The 15,132-nt window shown below is 38.1% G+C and overlaps 2 protein-coding genes across 14 annotated transcripts; both read right to left on the bottom strand.

The window, feature by feature from the left end:
- Positions 1-4,640: 4,640 nt before the first annotated feature.
- On the bottom strand, positions 4,641-8,610 carry LOC112289816 (uncharacterized). Of its 2 annotated transcripts, none has more exons than XM_024535441.3 (3): positions 8,291-8,610; positions 6,292-7,171; positions 4,641-5,993 (listed from the first exon to the last, which is right to left on the bottom strand). In XM_024535441.3, exons 2-3 carry the CDS (start codon positions 6,436-6,438, stop codon positions 4,872-4,874), a joined length of 1,269 nt encoding a protein of 422 aa, XP_024391209.1. In that variant the 5' UTR covers positions 6,439-7,171; positions 8,291-8,610; the 3' UTR covers positions 4,641-4,871. The 2 variants fall into 2 exon arrangements, with proteins under 2 accessions (XP_024391209.1, XP_090110756.1); XM_090254630.1 differs by having other exon boundaries at positions 8,165-8,610.
- Positions 8,611-9,367: 757 nt separating this feature from the next.
- Positions 9,368-12,859, bottom strand: LOC112281671 (SKP1-like protein 1A). Of its 12 annotated transcripts, XR_016505708.1 has the most exons (6): positions 12,574-12,859; positions 12,100-12,168; positions 11,416-11,739; positions 10,904-11,127; positions 10,335-10,594; positions 9,368-9,992 (listed from the first exon to the last, which is right to left on the bottom strand). XR_016505708.1 is itself a non-coding variant. In XM_024518502.3 (4 exons), exons 3-4 carry the CDS (start codon positions 11,713-11,715, stop codon positions 10,954-10,956), a joined length of 474 nt encoding a protein of 157 aa, XP_024374270.1. In that variant the 5' UTR covers positions 11,716-11,727; positions 12,100-12,168; positions 12,574-12,858; the 3' UTR covers positions 10,633-10,953. The 12 variants fall into 12 exon arrangements, 2 of the variants coding, with proteins under 2 accessions (XP_024374270.1, XP_073393935.1); XR_012218713.2 differs by lacking the exon at positions 10,335-10,594; XR_016505707.1 differs by lacking the exon at positions 10,335-10,594 and having other exon boundaries at positions 12,084-12,168.
- Between the last annotated feature and the right edge of the window lie 2,273 nt (positions 12,860-15,132).

The following is a 15,132-nucleotide window of genomic DNA, read 5'->3' on the forward strand; positions in this document are numbered from 1 at the left end:
AACATCAGTTTCTAAATAAAAGGCCTTTGTAAAGTCTGGATGTATCAAGATTGGAGCCGTAGTAAATGCGATCTTCAGGTCTTGAAACGCCTTCTCCGCTAGAGGTCCCCATTCCAACTTATCTTTGCATGTCAACTGAGTGAGAGGAGCAGCAACTTGAGAGTAATTCTTGATCAATATCTGATAAAAGTTGGCAAAACCAAGAAAGTATTATATGTCTCTAACAGTCTTCGGAACCTCCCAAGATACGATTGTTTTCTTTTTCTTGGGATCCATCTTCAAGCCTTCTATAGTCGCAACGAACTCCAAAAATTCCATCTCTATTTGGTGAAATAAACACTTCTCCAATTTGGCATATAGTCCTTGCTCGTGTAGTTTCTCTAAGACCTAACGAACGTGCTTTTCATGCTCTTCCTCATTTTTGGAGAATATCAGAATATCATCCAAATAGATGACAACAAAATCATCAAGGTGCTCTCGAAAAATGTCATTCATCATATGTTGAAAGACCGTAGGAACATTGGTAAGACCAAAGCGCATGACATTATACTCAAAATGGCCATACCTTATACGGAATGTTGTCTTCCACTCATCTCCTTCCTTGATTCGTACGAGGTTGTAAGCTCCCCTTAGATCAATTTTTGTAAAGATCCTTGCATATCTAAGTTATTCTAAGAGACCAGAAATCAAGGATAATGGGTAACGATTCTTCTTTGTTACCTTGTTGAGGCCTCGATAGTCTATGCACATCCGCAATGAGCCATCTTTCTTCTTTACAAATAAGATGGGTGCTCCAGCTCATGATTTTGAATGACGGATGAAGTTCTTGGTTAGGTTCTCTTCGATGTACTTCTGCAACTCCGCCAACTCCATCTGCGATAGATTGTAGATTGGGCCAAAAAGCGGTTGTGCTCCTTCTTATAAGTGTATGGCGCAATCATATGGTCTGTGTTCTGGTAGCCTGTTGGCATTTTTCTTTTGAAACACGTCTTTAAAATCCTTATATTGCTCCGGTATACTTGTTGTCGAGATCTTCTCTCCGGTAGTTGGAGCCGCATAAATGACAAACAGTGTGCCTTCCTTGGACGATCTTATAAACGCTCTTGCTCCAATGAATAAGGATTTCTCTATTTGGGGTTTTTTACTAGGCTTGGTCTTGGGTAGTTTTGTGGGAAAGGTCATCTTCCGCAACCTCCAATCAATGGATGGATTATGCTTTTCCAACCAAGAAAGACCAAGAATAACAGGATTTGATGGGGTTCTAATAATATTGAAAATAATATGACTACTATGGCCTTAAACGTCACTTCTATAGGTTTTGATTCATGGGTGATACTATCAGACAATAAAGGTCGCCCATCTATGACCTCAACGTGAACAGATTTGGATTTTTGTACTAAAGAAATCTTATGATGCTTCACAAATTCTTCGTCTAAGAAACAAGTAGATGCTCCTGAATCTAATAATGCTAAGGTTTTCAGTTTTTGAGGGCCAATAAGTGAAGAGATTGTAAAACAAAGGGCAAGTTGAGCGGAAAGAAAGGAACTTGGTTGTTGTTGCTATATTTCACTGTCCAGCCGCACGGTTCCTATTGTGACTAGGCATCCTCATTTTCCTGAATAAACGTACCCCTAGTCCTGACAATATGTTGATTTTGCTTCTTGGTGTAATTTCCAACTTTGTGGCCTTCTTCACCGCAATACAAGCATAGACCTTCTTCCATACACCGCTTTTTTTCTTCTAGAGTAAGAGATTTGACACGTATCGCATCAATTTGCATGTCTTCTACTTCTGAATGTGAATTCGCGCTGCTTGCCAACATAGTTAGGACGTGGCGAACCGTATGTTGTCTTGAACGTTGATTTTGATGGCGTTGAAATAGGCGGTTATCGCACTTCATAGCTTGGCTAATAGCTTCGTTGAGCATTTACGGATCAGGAAGAGTTAATAGCAAATCCTTCACATCGTCCTTTAAATCCCAATAGAATTGACTCATCAATGCTTCTTCGTCCCAATTGATGTCGCATGCTAATTGCCTGAAATCAGATGCATAGACTGATGTAGAGCACATCCCTTGTCGTAGTGACTAGATCTTTGTTGTAGCCCATTGAACCTTATCGTATTCACCAAATGCTTCCGCAAACGCCTCCAAAAAGGTTTCAAAGTTGTTTAATATGGATGATCGTTTCTCAAACAAAGGAGCAAACCATGATAGAGCTTGCTTTGTAAGTAAGGTTATAACAAGCCCAACACATGACTCCTCCATTGGATAGCGTTCGGGCTATAAAACTATTATCAACCTGATTTGATTGACGAATCCTCGAAACTTAGAACGCGTACCATCAAACTTGTTTAGAAGGCTAACTCGGGGCTCCTTATGTTGTAGAACCAGCGGTGCTTGTCAAACCTGAGGCAAAGTTGCTTCTCCAAGTGCAGAAGTTTGAGGCTAGTGCAACCTAGATTGTGCCATCTCAAATGCTCCATCATTATGCAGCCTTGCCACGACTCCTTCAATCTCTGCAGTTCTTTGCGATAACGTAGCGAGAGCATTCATGATAGCATCCAACTTGGACTCCAAACTTTCCATCATATTAATGTCTTGGCCTCCGGCCATTCTAAGAGAAGGACAGAAATGACTCTACAAGAAGACAATATTGGTTTAGAGGAGGGTACTCCGTAACCTCTAAAATGCCTTAAGAGCTTTAAGAAAAGGGATAATCCACTCTCTCCAAGAAGAATAAGACTCCAATATTATAACAAAAGAAGTAACAGTTTAGAAGAGGGTAATCCGCAACCTCTAAAATGCTAGTACACTTCCAAACAGAGGGGTAATCCACACTCTAACGAGGAAGAAACTAGCTCTGATATCTGAGGTGAGTGAAGTCTCGACAAACTGTCACAGACACAGAAATACAGACTCGAGATCTAACAAGAAATTCAAGAAGAACCGGTAAGAACTAGATTAATCAGATGAATACAAGAACAACACCAAAGAGGTGAGCTAGAGCTCCAAGAGATGTGTTGTCGAGATTGAAGAACTTTTCAGCCTCGATTCCAATATATACTCTTAATTAGGAAGCTTCTCAAGCAACTTCTACCAACTAGGAAGTTTCTAGAAGGTTCTAGAGACTTGCTTCTAGAAGGTTTTAGAAACTTGTCTCTAGAAGGTTCTAAGAAGTATGTCCCTAACAATTAGTCCCTCTACAAAAGAGCAAAGGTTCTCTTCAATTACAACGTATACTCGGTTTTATCACATTTTATTTTGTTTATAATGAATATGTCTCTTATTAAAACTAGAAGAAGGCAATTTCATACAAATCTTATGTCTTTTAGAGTAATGCTTGATATATTTAATGTTCTTTTTTAAAATCATGGTGTAACTTCTTTCTCTTCCACAGGCTTGATACATTTTGAGGTGAATTCTATATTGAAGCTTTCATTGGTTTTTTAGTTCTTTCAAGATTTTTTTTAAAAATTATTATTATTATTTAAAATTACTTTCTTTCTTTGATGCCTCCTATTTTGTCTTATAGAATAGGGATTTTTCATTTATAGAAATATCTGGAAGACAAATCTATTTAATTTAAACATAAATTTGTGTCAATTATATCATTACTAATAGATCTTTTGATAAATACATCAAAATTATGTGATTATTAGTATAAATTTAATATGTCATATTTTTTTCAATTACAATTCATATCAAGATGAATTTAAAATTGATCATTGTATAGATATTAGCATGTATTTGTGTATAAATAGATAAATAGATAAATAAATAAATAAATAAATACATATCATGAAAGAAACTTATTTAATATAATAAGGTGTTAATTATTACTTATATTGTATAGTAAACATGCACACACACACACACACACACACACGCACACACATATATATATATATATATATATATATATATGTTTCAAAAAGTTGATTAAACCAAAATATTATAAAAATACTTTTAAAAATATTCAATTTATCATGAGATTGATGCTTTTATATTTTTTTTAATTGCACATCTCTATGTGTTTGCATGTAATAAAACATTATTTTAAAAATATACAAGCACATATAAAAACCATTGACATTGGCCAAATATACACTTAACTTGATTACAAACTTATCAAGAAGAATCAATAGGAACGTCTTTTTGATTGTCTTATGAACACAATTACTTATCGAGCCTAGTGTCCATGATTCTAGTGGTGTTACGGAAAAACTTCAAGACCCACCTACAGTAGTGAAACTTAGGGCACACGTGAGCCATAACGGGGAGATGACAAGTTTGAGAATTTTTGTGGAAGTAATTTTATCTAAAATATCATTACAATAATGCTTGTGAATCATACAATTCCAGCAAGAGCTCGGGCAGAAATTTAAAATTTTCCTCATCAGAAGGAGATTTGAAGTTCTGTACAAATGAGAATTCTCGGACAAAAAGGAATCCTACTTTCGATTGTACGCGGATTCTTATCAATAGAAGAAATTCATAACTCGCGACAGATACACTGGACAAAAGGTTGCCAATTAAAACAAATTCCATGTGCATCGGAATTCATGAAAACTCAGACAAGGTCAAAAGGTGAATAGTTGCTGAGAAGTCACCGTGCAAAAGAGCTGGACACGAGAGAAACTTGATGTCGAATGCATCCAAATACTCTGCTTTCTTTGAATAAGGTTTCAGTAACAACATGAAGCAACTGGAGGTCTAACACCTCTGTCTTCCCTATGACATTTACTCTACAGAGTTCCAGTGCCCACATTTCCACTTGATGAAATGATAGAGCCTTAAGCGTCTCGCATTAGAAGCAGAAAGCTCAACATTGGGCAGATTTTAACTGCTCTCAATGAGGGGTGAGCATTCTCTACAAGAAGGGGTAGAATGCGGGGTTCCGGGGTTGGTGATGAGAAATCAATGGTTTACCAGGAAGTGCAGGTGAGTCAGGATTAAAGAAAGATGTTTCATTATGATTATTGAAATTCCCGATATGATCCAACGGCCTTCCGAAACTCCTTGCAGAGGAATGCTCGTTATCCTGAATGTCGGCAGCACGAGGTTGACCTTTAGGAAATAATCTTGGGTTGCCAAACAGTGAGACTTCGTCGTCGTCACTCCCAAATACTGACATGGAAACCGACACAGCACCTTCTCCGGGAACATCAGAGTCCCGACCTGATTCAGACGGAGTATACATAACCCACGTAACTGCAAGTGCATCCGCAATGGGCCGGATCACAAGGATACCTTCACCAATTGTGCTACAAAGCAAAACCATGATGAACCCAAAGAAACTCAGCAACTCGAATGGTAGGTGAGTAGGCTTGGAGAGAACTGATAGTCCAAGAAACATCACATGTAGAGGAAGCAGTAGCAACAGTGCTCCAAGAAGGCCATACAATCTCCTCTGAAGATATCTGTTGATGACCACCCCAACCATCCTCCAGCCGAGTAGGAGAAAGTAAGCCGAGTAAAGTATACCGAAACCAGCTAGAACAAGAGTGCTCCAAAGAGGGTAACGGCACATGGCAACTTCCTTGGCATCCATTATTACCTTCTCAAATGCTTGGGTAAAGTAATACGGGACTTTACCACCGTAACCCTCATTCTCTAGAATATAGCCAGTGCCTTCCTTGAACTCAATCCTGGGGCTAATGACAACGAAGAAAAGTTGAAACAGGAACACTGGAAGGCAGCACATAAGAATGAGAGCCACGACTTTGCCGTTCCAGGATTTTCGAGGTGTGAACGGTGCCTTGCGTAGAGAACCATGTACCAGAAAGAGTGCAGTAAGGAAGAAGCACGGCTCCAGAAAACCTAGAGAAGAGAGAATATGGAACCGACAAAGGTTGGCCTGCCAGCGGAAGCTCAGAGAGTGAAAGAGCCAATTCGGTCGCCGAAGTAAAGGGAGGCGTAACAGCTCGACTAGACTCCACAGAATCGCCAATGCTATGAGAATGATTCGGACTATCCATAACGAATTGAAGTCCTGAAAGTATACAAAAAGAGATAAATCATCAATCTTGACTGTCCCTAAACTAAACGCATCAAGTAATATAATACGCAATAACATAGCTCAATGCTGTGATCAACTTCACATAAAAAAGAAAGTGGACAATACAATAAAAACTCAATTGCTTTGAAGGTTGCAATTATGGTTCGAATAAAGCCACATTGTAGGAACTAGTCCTCGAGCAAATTTAAAAAAAAAAAAAAAAAAAAAAAAAAAAAAATCTGAAAGCATGAGTAATATATCATTGATAAGTGGACAAGCCGAAGGTGTGAACCTGTAGTGCTGGTAGACGATCCTTCTGAATCCGGGCCCGAAAGTACAGGACGTAAGCAATACATCCTATACCTGCACAAATGAGCAGGAGGACCAGAACCAAGGTCGTAACACCAAGCACATCCACGGCTGAACCAGTTAGGGGCATCACCCAACCTCCTCTCTTCTCTATACATTAGTGTACCTTCCCACGTTGAAAAGCTACACTCTTTAACCTATTCGCCACCAGCATACGAGTTGCTATCACCTACAAATATTCCTCTTACGAAGGAGCTTTTCCACAGACCGTATCCAGCAACCGAGTCACAGAGCTCAAGAATTGAATAGGCTGAAGGTGAAAGGGTAGACCAAAGTTTGATATTCTTGAAGATAGAGATCGAGTTTACTTAAGTGGACCATCTGCTCAATAAATACCTCCGTTAAACCGTAATTGATGTGGATTTACGTACCCCTATGGCATCGCCTTCTATCCAAAGCGAACTCCGAAACTTTCTAATGTAGCCCCTATTTGACCATAATTTAAAACTACCATGTCCAATCTGCATCCTTCTGCACTGTCAAGCTCCTTTATTTAGACACTGTATTTATGAACTCCTTCAACTCAAAATGAGTACTAGATTGTGGAGGAACTGATCGCTCTGCAGATACCCACGTCCATTTCCAGGACAGACCATACGCTCTCCAGAATCGAAGGGGACCATTTGAAAAATTCCGCAGGTGTTGCCACAGGAGTGCTTGGACAGAAAGACTACATGAAGTTATCCCCAAATTCTGATAGTACACTCAAACTACGGGAAAACCAGGGTAGCTCCCGACATTCGCAGGAATCTACACTTCGACAAAAGCGTCTGCCATCACCGTGCCAATACTTACGTAGGCAACTGCAAATTGAAGAATGTACAACAATTTAGAATATGAGAGATAAACATAGTGAAAAGAAGTGAGTGAAGAGAAGTAGCAGGTAGTTAAGGTAGGTTCCACCACAAGTGATATAACTTATAATTTAAACTGGAAAGCCGACACAAAGACAGGGAGCCCGTGACCTAATACAGCAAAGTACATGAAGAGAAAGAAAGACGCTCATCTGAATCTGAATCTGCAACGCGTGTAGCGAATGCTCAAACGCTAGAGAACTACCTTCAATTATTTCTGTGTATATATGTGTATGTGTGTGTGTGTTATCGAAAGAAAGCGTGCATTCATCAGGCAAGGCAATAGTGGTGCACTATGAGTAAAAACTGGAGTTCCTTGGAAACATCTACTTTCGGCAAATTAATAAGACAACCGAAAATCATGTCAAGAAAGTGCACTTCAGATCTAATCTTTGTCACTTCTTCCTGCTTCAGTCAATTCTGCTCAAACAGGGCTAAATATACTCGAACTTCTTATAAAAGACATTCACTAAAAACTTCCTAGAATGGCGAGAAAAAATAAAATATAATATAATATTCCAATACGTGAGAAGCCATTCCCAAGCCCTACGTGTAAAATATCACTTCCAAGACTTCCTTTGAAGTTTCAAACCCTACATTTAACATGTCAAAGGATTCAAATTCACGTTATACATAAAGAATAAGACCGCTCACATGCAAAGACTACTAGCAAAGCAACGAACTGCACCAATTCGCTATCCCTGAAATGAACACAAAATCCTGAAAACCTAGGTCATCACCAACTCCACATATGGATCACTACCTCTTCCTTTAGCCAAGAATCCTGAAAGACGACGAAACAAGAAGTAGGAAAAATCCTAAAATTGAATAACGAGTAATATTCAATCAACGACAAACAATACAAATACATAAACACGCACACACACACACACACACACACACACACTAAATCGACATACACACCCTCGCCTCCACCACAACCTGAAATCACTCCCAACAACCCGCAATTGAGCTCGTCCAGACATGCACAACCCCTGCAAACTCCGAAAGCACACCACCAGACACAGAAATCCGCCGCACAGTCGCAAACTACAGCAGGAGCCTAACCTTGTATCGTCTCGCACCCTCCTAACACGGACGGCAGCGGCACCGCCACACTGTGCGCTTCCACAGGAACCAAAACTCGAACAGGGGCGTCAGGGCACCATTATCTGCGAGACTTGGACTGGCGTGCAGTCAGGCAGATGGGCCAGTCGACGGAAGTGGCAGGAGCGGCAGTGGGGCAGCGCGTTGGATGCGAGACTTGCCCAAGAACATCTGCTTCGTCCAGGCGTCGTGTTGGGGACTCTCTCTCTCTCGCTCGCTTGCCGAGTCGTCGGGGCCGCTGCGAGAAGACAGCTAAGCTGAGGGGAGATTGGGCACCGCCCCCTTCCCCACGGGCTCTCATTTATTTCCCATTCCCTTCTCGTTTTAGGTTTTTAATTTTTCTTGCCCTTCATCAGCCCATTTGATAACGATTATTAGTAAAATTTTACTAAGGATGATTCAGGAGGGTTCACAGAACTACATTTCCATATTTCAATAACAATAAGAATAATAAAATTAGCGAACCAGGCATTTACTATGACTTTTACTGTAAGATTTGGCTGTATTTGCAAAAAAAAAAATTGTAATGATATTTTCTTCTTCTTTTATTCCCTTTTGTCATATTTTAATTTCTCATGCCTCACCTCACACAAACCCTTTTGCTACAAGAACTTGTACCCTAGGATTGGTGTGGAATTGGATGGGGATGGAGAAGTTTGAGACATAGAGCAAGTGTATACAAAGAGAAGTAAACAATCTCATCTTCTCATTTGTGTTGCAAGCTGACAAAGAGCATTTAGCATTTTAGCATGTATTTATGATGATTGAGGTGAATAGTTCATCTTCTTCTGCTAATGTGCCCACTAACAACTGCAATGCAAGCTTTCAGGGAAGGGAGTGTGAGAAGAATGGGGGACATTTTTATAGTTTGTTTGTAGACGAACACCATGCTACTGGATGGATGTGAATGATGGTGGTGGGGGTGGGCAGGACAGGACAGGACAGAGCCCCAGTCAATTTAGTTCAGTTTGGCTAATGGGTTCTTTTGTGCAAGTGTTGGCCAGCCTGGACAGACACACACCAACACACACTCATACATACACAGAAAGTCAATGATAATAACAGATAAGATCACATTACAGAGGGAGGAAGGGAGTGAGGAAGGGTGTAACACAGGGAGAAAGCTGACTAAGCTAACTTAGAATAAAAAGGAAGGGGAGAAGAAGAAGAGAGCTTGACCAAGGCACCACTTGGACAGGCAGGCAGGTACAACTCACTCACTCACTCACTCAGACTGACTGACTAATTCACTTACTCACACACCAGAGGAGAGGAGAGGATAGAGTAGAAATGAGCGTGAAGGGCACAGTAGAGTTTGTTTACTGGTTCCAGTCTTAGCTCTGACAAGTCTTTTCGTTTTCCCTTTCTCTTTTTCTCATGTCAACACAATCATCCTTCATCACAACACATACATATATAGTATTTTAAAATTTATGTTATTTGTCGCCAAAGAAGCAGAAGCTTCTTTTTGTCTAATTTGGAAATTTCCTTTGAAAATAGGAGGCCCCAGAACGACATACGGATGCCGTGGTCGGTTCTTGGGAGTCAAGCGACCCCTACTACGATTTGGAGGTCATTCAAATCCGGGTAGTGTTGATGTCGAAGGGACTTCTTCATCTCTTCATTTTGATGCTCCGCCATAAATATCCGCATCCTTTGCTACCTGTTGCATTGGAATTTAAGAAATGGGAATATGAAAACAGAGGATGGTTATTAGGTCTGTATGATTAGTTGATTATGAACAATGTGTGCTCGTTCAGGTCCATCCAGAGTTAGACAGAAAATTGATAGTACAGGGAGTAGTATTTAGATCGTTAGACTATTTACAGTTGATTCTAATCTCAAGTTTCATGGGTGTGCTCAAGCCCTTGTAAAACCACCGCGATGTGCGATATAGTTTCCATAGGAGCTTGTTTTATGTCAAGAAAACTCCCGGCTAAGTTCATCAGGAGAGGCTTGTTTGAATCGTGCAGGTGGAAGAGATTTTAAAGACATTCAGGGGTACCGATTCTGAAGAGGCGAAGATCTATATCAAATTGATGTACGTGTTGGACCTTCAGAAACCAACTTCTTTGCAGATTTGGATCCTGGAGGAGCATGTGAATGAGCTCTGAAAAATATTTCCGCCGCAGTTGACTATCAATATGATGAAAGAAAAGAAGTCCTCTCTCATTTCAAGCAAACACTGCAGGACGGCAACATTAAAATAGCCACCACGTGGTGGTAACAGGAGAGAACCAATCATGTGAGATAAGTAGAGGGAACCTGAACAACATCGAAGAATTGATTAGCGCACGAGTCGAACCAAAGTAGACGGTGTGGTGTCTAAGTACCGCACCTATGAATTTGATTCGTCACAGTTGGCATCAATTTGATGCAGGGTTCACATACGTGACACTGTACTCAAAATTATTTTCACAAGGTTCAAACAAACATCTTCAGCAAAGAGCTTGCAGCCGAAGGAGAATGAGACTCCTATACAGATTTTCCTCACATTCTTTACAAATTGATCTCAGACTCAAAACGTTCCCCGAGCAGTCATCTGGACACATGGGCATGGACACCGTGACTTACAATTTCGCATTGCTCCAAAACAGGCTGTATACTTCTGACAATCCGAAAGTTTAATCGAACGCCCACTTAGTTTCTCTTCGGATTTCCATTTCCTCCTCATAAGTAAAATCGTCCTGGATGTGGAGTATTTTCCGAATCTCTACAGCGGTCTTACCCCTGATGTTGTTCGCAACTGCCTGGCAGATCAGGTCCAGCAAGTTCTTGATGTTCAAGTAGTTTGCCGCCTGATCACGATGTAGATTAGCATTATACGATGTTTGAAAGTACACATGAAGATTGAACAGCACCAATGCTCAAATCAAGACAGTAACAACCTGCACTGCACGATCAATGGATATCTAACTTTTCAATCACCAGTCCAACAAGCCGAATAGAACCAACATTGATCAAGTCGAATTTTAAAAAGAACACTGCCAGTTCTAATCTACCACACGAACAACTTCATAAATATGAAGCGCATCAACAGTAGACATAGAAACTGTAAACATTTAGACTGGAGAGATATTTCATACCAGTATCAGACTATACAAAGTTGCCGGATGAACATCCACGAAATCTGCATCCCACTCTCTGATCTGGGCATCGGTAATAGGTGGCTTATCATCATGTGTCTCCATGGTCTCGGCATGATACGAGCAATACTCAAGTACCTTCGCCAAGATATCGCTCGATACATTTGGTATAGAGATGGGGACGTTTGTCCCTGTATCCTGAATCATGTTCCTCAGAGTTTCAGACTCGAACGCCACAGCCTCATCGACTTCGAACTCATCGTTGTCAGAGCTTATCAACTTGACACGCTTCTCAGCCATATTTGGAGATCCCTGGAAGTGCATCTGCATATAATTATAGGCATGCATGCTTGTATGGCATTGTGAATGAACCGTCACTCTAGAGGGACTACTATAAAACTGTTAGGCATCGACTTACGCATTCCCAGGACAAGGTTGAGAGGAAATGATTCTCTGTGTGCTTCTATTGGTTCACGCCCAGAAGCAGAAGCGAAGACTAGCTGTTATACAAGATCGGGCTCTCAACTAACTTAATTTACAAGAAAAATGGACAAGTCTGAAGAGACAAAAACAAATCCGCTCACTACATGATTTCAAAGAATCAACAATAGTACAAACAAAATACATGAGCTAAGCATCCCCAGCAAAATAATGAGAACAATGTAAACCTTAGGAGACGACTACCCGATGTGAACGTTGCGAACGAGGAAACGAAGCGAAGGTTTTCCGTCGAGCCAAACAGCAACAATTTAACTGCAGTGCATGAAATTTCTGAACACATTTTCCTTCAACTTGAACATACTAGTCCAATTTCCACGAGGAAAATTAATAAATTAATAAAATAAAAATGCAGAGATTATTTAAACATGCAAGAAGTTGATTAACTATCATATAACTAGGCCTACATTTTGCTCCATCTGGAACCCTAACCTCAGCGCACGTCCTAAACGCGCACCAAAATGGTAACAGCAGCAACAAACAAACCATCAACAACGTGAAACTTTCGCTTCGTCTTCTTGAACCTTTTCCCTTGCGCACTACTCCTGGATTTTGCTTCTTTACATCATAATGAATCCACTAAACAAGCGAAAGCAATGTTACTATCCAAAGCATTCTTCCATTCTAGGCGGAACACTTGTGACATGATCGATCACACACCTTATCCAGCGCTGGTTACTTGTGGAAAATTCCTCTCAGAACTTGACGATATGACAGCGAAACCTCCGAGTAGAAATTCTTAGCGGAGAGCGAAAATCACCCAAGTATTCCTCGTCGACGGTGAGCAAGAAGGAGGCAATGTGCGGGACAAAATTAATGAGAGAGCATGAGCCAGGGAGAGCAAGAGTGGAACGTTCAAGGCCTTGCTTCATGATGATCTCTCTTCGGTTGGAGTCATCAGTCGGTGAGTCACCGTTACAGCTAGAGTGATCGTTCCTGTGCTTGAACTGTATCAGATTCTTACAAGTAATGAAGCAGGTCGATGAAAGTACTCCATCGATACGTTCATTCATTTACGTACAAACTCCGTCAATGAACGCATTCGTTCGATGAACAGATTCTTTAAATGCTTGAAGGTAACATATAGTAACAAATTCTATGCCAGTATAACGTTAGAATTTTACACTTTATTCTAATATCAAGTTTAAATATTTTTTGATTTTTTTTTTATTTTCAAATTCGTGAAATGGTTTGATCATGTATAAACTTTCCAAAATATTCAGTTGGGAAGATTATAGAGTGCCCTTTCTTTTTGTAGGCATTTCTTGAGAAAATAAAAAAATCTTCAGCTCTGATAAATTTTTCTTAGATACTTATTTGAATTTTGCATGTTTTTCACCTGAAATATGCCACAGTTGAACTTGATCAAATTTAGAATGATAAAAATTAAGAACAATCTACAAGATTTTAAAGTGTCTTTTGAAGCACTTGTTCTAAACTTCTTTTATATTGCCAAGTAATGATTATGGAAGTACAGTGAGCATTAAAATAATAACATGAAAATTAGAATGCGAGTTTATGGCATTCAATTAGAGGTGGCATTATGATTTGGAAGTAGATAAAAGTAAGGTAGATACAATATTTAAATTTCTTTGACCATAAATTGGTGAGGTCTTTGTATGACTTAAGACTTCTGCATAACTTGTTCTTAGTGTTAAAAGATCATAGTGTTTTTAAAGGCAATCAAGTATAATATTAACAGTATATATATATATATATATATATATATATATTTATTATTTCTCTTTAAAACAATTGACAAATGATTAACTCAAATACTAATACAATATCTTATTTACTAAGACAATGGGATTTTTTATGTGCATCCATCCAAAAGATATTCAAAAGATATCTCTTCATGCTTCCATTCATCTATGGATTCTTTCACCATTGTTAGCCAATTTGTGCCTTATTTAAGTGTCTCAATAAATAAATATAGATACTCAACACTCAGTATTGATTCCAAGAGCCACACACTATAGCTTTTACCTACATTTTGTATTGTCATCTTTGTAAGCAATATATGAAATTTTACTTATTATTTATGTGTTTTTAGAAATTTAATATTTTTTTAAAAAAGCAAACCTCTATAAAAATTAATTACTATATTCTCTATTAATATTTAGGTTTCCATTGCTAAAACATAGTATCCAAACAAAAAATTGGCTCTAATTCTAGAGGGAATGTTTTAAGGAGGAATGTTAAATTAATCCAAACTTTTACTAAATTGACCCACCCATCCTAACCATCAAAAAAATAAAAAATAAAAAATAAAAATCTCTAAATTCATTGCCAAAACCAATGAAAACCAACCACTTTCATCATGATTATCATATTTTTCATCATAGGTAAGTTGAAATAGTAAATGTCTGGGTCTATTTAACATTCTTCATAAAAAATTACACAAATAAATTTTTAATTATTTTATATATATATATATATATATATATATAAGATACAACCAATAAATGACTATTAATTGACACAATATAATTAAACAAACTTATAATACATCCAAATATGCAAGACTAGTTGGTATTATTTTATATCAATTATAACTACATACATAAAATATTTGTTTATTGATTAAAACATGTTAAAAATATTATAGAATTAAAAATAATAAAAAATTATCTACACATGCGAGTAAGTGTACATACATATCTATATATACGTATAAATGAATGTATTAATATGTATATATGTGTAAAGAATTTTAAAAAGTTATATATTTATTAAAAATGATGATATTTTTTATTTAATTTCTAAAACCAGAAATTGACTGGTTAGTAGACATTAATGATATGAAGAAAAGGTATGATTCTTTTTCTTTTCAACTACATCATAGAATAATTCAGAATTAGTTCAAATTCTCATGGTGTAATTTATTGGTGTAGTATTTAATTTAAGAATTTCATGTGTGTTCCTTTCAGTAAGAAAGCTTCAAAAACCAATATTTAATCAAGTTAACAAGATCTAGTATTAGTAACTCAAATTGACAATTTTGTTTTTGAAGAATTAGGCATTCAAGTAAAAATCAGAAAAGTAAAATTTTAATAAACTTGATTTATAAATAAACAAATAAATAAATAAATAAATAAAGAAATAAACAAGATGAAATTAAAAATTTCGAACAAAGTCAAAATCTTAAAATTTAACCTTGTATGGTTAACAAACTTTTCAGTAGCCAAATTCATGTGCATTTGGAGGTTGTTACAG

The sequence above is a fragment of the Physcomitrium patens genome, chromosome 1 (genome assembly GCF_059467195.1).
Source record: "Physcomitrium patens ecotype Gransden chromosome 1, ASM5946719v1, whole genome shotgun sequence".
NCBI classification, from domain to species: Eukaryota; Viridiplantae; Streptophyta; class Bryopsida; order Funariales; family Funariaceae; genus Physcomitrium; species Physcomitrium patens.

Bases quoted from the DNA above. Each gene is read 5' to 3' on its own strand.
- LOC112289816 (XM_024535441.3), bottom strand. From the start codon at position 6,438: ATGCCCCTAACTGGTTCAGCCGTGGATGTGCTTGGTGTTACGACCTTG. The intron at 5,994-6,291 runs GTTCACACCTTC...GTATACTTTCAG, and splicing joins ATCGTCTACCAGCACTACAG to GACTTCAATTCGTTATGGAT.
- LOC112281671 (XM_073537834.2), bottom strand. From the start codon at position 11,739: ATGCACTTCCAGGGATCTCCAAATATGGCTGAGAAGCGTGTCAAGTTG. The intron at 11,128-11,415 runs GTATGAAATATC...CATCGTGATCAG, and splicing joins CTTTGTATAGTCTGATACTG to GCGGCAAACTACTTGAACAT.